This window comes from Myxocyprinus asiaticus, chromosome 46 (genome assembly GCF_019703515.2).
Source record: "Myxocyprinus asiaticus isolate MX2 ecotype Aquarium Trade chromosome 46, UBuf_Myxa_2, whole genome shotgun sequence".
Classification (NCBI taxonomy): Eukaryota; Metazoa; Chordata; class Actinopteri; order Cypriniformes; family Catostomidae; genus Myxocyprinus; species Myxocyprinus asiaticus.
In genome coordinates this window covers 17078465-17083281 of record NC_059389.1, presented here as the reverse complement: position 1 = coordinate 17083281, position 4817 = coordinate 17078465, and the positions used below count along the sequence as shown (strand labels likewise).

The window sequence follows — 4817 nt, the reverse complement described above, 5'->3', positions numbered from 1 at the left end:
ATTTGTCGTTGTTGATAAACTGTTATACATTTTACGGTGTTATTCTAGATCATACTGTGCAGTTTTGTTTTTCTTGAACCACTAAATAATTTTGAGCAGTGATTCTGTTTTTTTTATTTGCACGTAATAGTCAGTCTACCAATCGCGGATGGATCTGTGCAACGCGCAAAGAGCCCAAACACAAGAATTAAGAGTTAATACGATCGCCCGGCTCACTCTCACACAGACACATCAACAGAGCTCACGGAGAACACTCAAAAGCGCGAACGTGTGTAGATCTTTCTCACTATGGATGCGCGGGGATATTTGTGAATAATTACCGGAGTTTGAGACCTTGTAGGCGAGGAACCGTTTTCGTGGGATTTTCCTGTGTTGTCCCACTCTTAAAAACACATTTTCAAGGGAATTCGGTCTTCTCAGTGAAGGACGAAGTGCCGGTGTTTTCTCACGGCTCGGAGCACAGTTACGCATCTTAAGGACTTTTAAGACTGAGAAACAGTTTGAGAAGACAACAGAAAATGTTACTGTCCACATTTGGATCTTTTTCCCATATTTGCAGCACTACAAACATCGACCATTTACCGGTGAAAATTCAACTTCAAGCAGGTAGCCCACGCTCTGATTAAACTGCTAATTTAGATTCAAATAAACAATGCATATTGTAATTTAGCATTTAACTGCGTGTGTTTGAAATACGTTATCTACTCCCGCATGAGTCTGTTCTGATAATCTACAGGCGCTTGTGACCTCAGTATATGGAGCCATTTTGTTGCCAACCGTGCGTAATGCACATTTGCGTTATTGTTTATTAACTCTTACTATTTTCGTCATGTTACAGCCAAGAATGAAAGGGAGCCTTTTGAGAAGGTCTATCATGTGGGTTCGGTGCTGGGAAGCGGCGGTTTTGGGACAGTGTACGCCGGTACTCGGATTTCAGACGCTCTGCCGGTAAGCGCAGGCTTTGTTTTGGTCGCAGCACATGGCCGCATTTCGCGCCACACACATAAGTACACCAGTCTGAATCATAAGCGGTTTTCTGATCTTTTTTTTAATTTGTTTTTACCCAGGTTGCGATAAAACACGTCGCTAAGGAGAGAGTCACCGAATGGGGTACATTTGTAAGGACATTTATTTATTACCCCCCCCCATCTGCTTTTTTGCTAACTTAAATATTTGTACGTGTCTAATTAATGCTTTTGTTTACATTTCAGAATGGGTCGTTGGTTCCACTGGAGATTGTTCTGCTGAAGAAAGTGGGAAGTACCTTTCAGGGGGTCATTAAACTCATAGATTGGTATGAGAGACCCGACGGTTGGTTGATTATAATGGAGCGGCCGGAGATGGTGAAGGATTTATTCGACTACATCACCGAGAAAGGCGCGCTGGATGAGGACTCCGCTCGGGGGTTCTTCAGACAGGTTTTAGAGGCGGTTCGGCACTGCTACAGCTGCGGGGTCGTTCACCGGGATATCAAAGACGAAAACCTCCTCGTTGATTTACGCAATGGGGATCTGAAACTCATCGACTTCGGTTCCGGGGCGATCCTCAAGGACACCGTCTACACTGACTTTGACGGTGCGTCCTTGACTCTTTCACCTCCTGCTTTGTATGGGCTTAAATGCGTTTCGGGTTCAGGGAGTCGTTTTTTGCGCACCTGCTAGTCTTGGTGGCATTTATTTAAATGTATGTGAAGCCTTAAAGTGTCCAATCAGTTATAGCATATGTATTGTTTTATATTAGACTTTAATCGTATGAATTTGGGCGTCTCTACCTTTAACATGTCTACCTCATATTTTGTCGACGCTACTACCAAATAAATACGCACGCTTGTGGTGTTTGATGGAACAACTAAAGCACGTGACCGCTCCCATCATGGATCCCTGTTTTTGTTTGGTATCCAGGCGACTCGTGGCCTTTTTAGGGGACCCTCACACCAAACCTAGCAAAGAGGCTTTTGTTATGGGAAGTGACTCATGCAGGAGGCATTTGGGATTTTCATAGCTTGTTGCTGTTTGTACTTGAGCGCGTTTGAAAAGCCCCCTTTTAGATAGCCCTCCTGTTTCGGCTTGGTTTTATTTTTGGAATGGGCTCATTGTGGACTGGAGGAGGGAGGAGAGCTTGTGTGAAAGCCAGACCACTGGCGCCCCCTTCATAGAGTCAGCTGACTAGAGCGGCTTATTATACAGTGCTGCAGTGTAATCAAAATATGAGGATTTCATTTTTGTGTGTGTATGTGGGTGCAAACAAGGCTCTCAAACCCCATAATGAAATGAGTATGGTCTCAATGTCATAATTCCATTTTAGCATTTGAAATCTTTAAAGTCTTGTTTTTATTTTGCAGGCACACGAGTCTACAGTCCCCCTGAGTGGATACGTTACCACAGGTACCATGGACGCTCGGCAACCGTGTGGTCTCTTGGCGTTCTGCTGTACGACATGGTGTGTGGGGACATCCCCTTCGAGCACGATGAGGAAATTCTAAGGGGACGTCTGTTTTTCAGGAGGAGAATCTCTCCAGGTATGTGAAGTACACTCTGATCCTTCATTATAAACACTTTTTTTAAAATCTAAACATGGGAAATTAACCTTGTTCCTTTGGTTTCTTCTGTAGTGTGTCAACAGCTCATCAAATGGTGCCTCTGCTTGAGGCCATCGGACAGGCCCACTCTGGAGCAAATCTTTGAGCATCAGTGGATGCGTATGGAAGCAGACCCCAAAACAGAGAATGGTGACATCATGCTTCACACCATCAGCACAGAATCGAGCTCCAATTCAAGCAAAGAAAGCCTTTGACCGCACTGGAGATGCTGAGTGAACAGACTCTTTTGGTCCTTGTTTCCAGTCAGTTGGTTATTGGGACTTTGTTGCATAATTGTTTTTTTTTTTCTTGCTAAGGGTGAGTTGTTACCCATTGGGATTGCATTTAAGCAGCAATGCTAGTAATCCTATTTTACTGGTTGCTCTTATAGAGCTTGGACATTATTTTTCTTTTAGACTATCTTTTTAGTTTTCTGTGCCTTTTTTGGAAAGCTGCTTTTATGGGAATCGAGTCAGGATACCATGTGGATTTTCCTGGATTTTAGGGGAACTCCCCTGAAATCATGGGAACATTCAAAGACTGTATCTAGTTATGTGGTGGATCTCCCTTTCCCTCTAGTGGTCGAATACTTGAACTACACATTTACTACTCTCTTTAACAGTATCTCTCAGCTTCTCTGCCTTTCATATTTACTATTTAAAACATTTTTTTTTTTCCTTTTGGTATTTTCTGAATGTCTTCCACTACTTCACCTCTGTTGATGTCACTCTCTAGCCCTTGTTTTGCAGAGGCTTGAGTGACGTGCACAATCAATGCAATATTCGTGGACTCATTTCTGTCTCTCCTGATTTTTTTCATTCAAGTATTTGCATTGTATTTATGTACATTTTCTTCCATGTATCTTATTTATTCATGCAATACAAACATTCCACATGGGTAATGTGGCTATTTATTTATTTATTCAGTTTATACCATCTGCAAAGGGTAAATTGAAATTATTAAATGTAAAAGTTCCCCTGGCTTCTCTTTAGTTTAACCTAAAGGATCATAAACATGCTAAAGCTATCTAATACTGATACAAATATAAGTCTGAGATGTTTAGTGATGCCATTCTGATGTAGTGTAAAATTTAGTATCAGTTTATTCTCCATGTGAAGTGGAAGTAAAAATGTGTTTTAGTCCTTCCACTGTGACTGGAACTTTTTTTTTTTTTTGAACTGGTGAAACATTTATTTTTTATATTTGACACAATAAATTTCTTTCATATGTAAACCTTTTGTGGTGTCTGTTTGCATTTAAATAACATCATCGGGTTTTAATGTGCAGCAGTGTTGCTTTTAAATATTAAACCAATTATAATCCTGAAACAGACTATTTAGCTAGACTAGCATGGTCCATTCTCTGGGTGTCTGATAAGCGTGCCAGCCCTCATAAACAGTGTGTTTGGAGCGCGATTAGCAGAACTGCAGTCAAGAAACTGGTCCGGTTATGGACTGTGGTCCATTCTGACGAGTGACTTCAATCTCATCACGGTGTTGAGTATAAACGTCCACTTTCATGTCTGTTCCGAGTGCTGTTAAAGTCTCACGCCTGCCCTGAACAGCGGTTACATCCATGAATTTGAATTCTCTGCTTTGGCTGTAATGCAGGCTCATGCATGAGGCAACCGGGCACGTCTCAATCACCTTACAGTCTAGCTGATCCCACAAAAGCTCAATGGGGTTAAGATTCATAACACTCTTCCAATTATCTGTTGTCCAATGTCTGTGTTTCTTTGCCCACTCTAACCTTTTCTTTTTGATTTTCTGTTTCAAAAGTGGCTTTTTCTTTGCAATTCTTCCCATAAGGCCTGAACCCCTGAGTCTTCTCTTTATTGTTGTACATGAAACTGGTGTTGAGCAGGTAGAATTCAATGAAGCTGTCAGCTGAGGACATGTGAGGCGTCTATTTCTCAAACTAGAGACTCTGATGTACTGATCCTCTTGTTTAGTTGTACATTTGGCCTTCCACATCTCTTTCTGTCCTTGTTAGAGCCAGTTGTCCTTTGTCTTTGAAGACTGTAGTGTACACATTTGTATGAAATCTTCAGTTTTTAGTTTTATTTTTGCAATTTCAAGCATTGTATAGCCTTCATTCATCAAAACAACGATTGACTGACGAGTTTGTAGAGAAAGCTGTTTCTTTTTTGCCATTTTTGACCTAATATTGACCTTAAGACATGCTAGTCTATTGCATACTGTGGCAACTAAAAAACAAAGACAATGTTAAGCTTCATTTA

At 41.3% G+C, this 4817-nt stretch overlaps 1 protein-coding gene across 1 annotated transcript; it reads left to right on the top strand.

Annotated features, from left to right (window-relative positions):
• The first annotated feature begins 216 nt into the window (after positions 1–216).
• On the top strand, positions 217–3809 carry LOC127435601 (serine/threonine-protein kinase pim-3-like). Its single transcript, XM_051689178.1, has 6 exons — positions 217–606; positions 839–948; positions 1068–1118; positions 1212–1575; positions 2342–2518; positions 2612–3809. The coding sequence occupies exons 1-6, from the start codon at positions 519–521 to the stop codon at positions 2791–2793; spliced, it is 972 nt and encodes a 323-aa protein (XP_051545138.1). The 5' UTR covers positions 217–518; the 3' UTR covers positions 2794–3809.
• The last annotated feature ends 1008 nt before the right edge of the window (positions 3810–4817 follow it).

Excerpts from the sequence above, each read along its gene's own strand:
- LOC127435601 (XM_051689178.1), top strand. The coding sequence starts at position 519 with ATGTTACTGTCCACATTTGGATCTTTTTCCCATATTTGCAGCACTACA. Across the intron at positions 1,576-2,341 it reads CGTCTACACTGACTTTGACG|GCACACGAGTCTACAGTCCC; the intron begins GTGCGTCCTTGA and ends TTTATTTTGCAG. Across the intron at positions 2,519-2,611 it reads CAGGAGGAGAATCTCTCCAG|TGTGTCAACAGCTCATCAAA; the intron begins GTATGTGAAGTA and ends TTTCTTCTGTAG.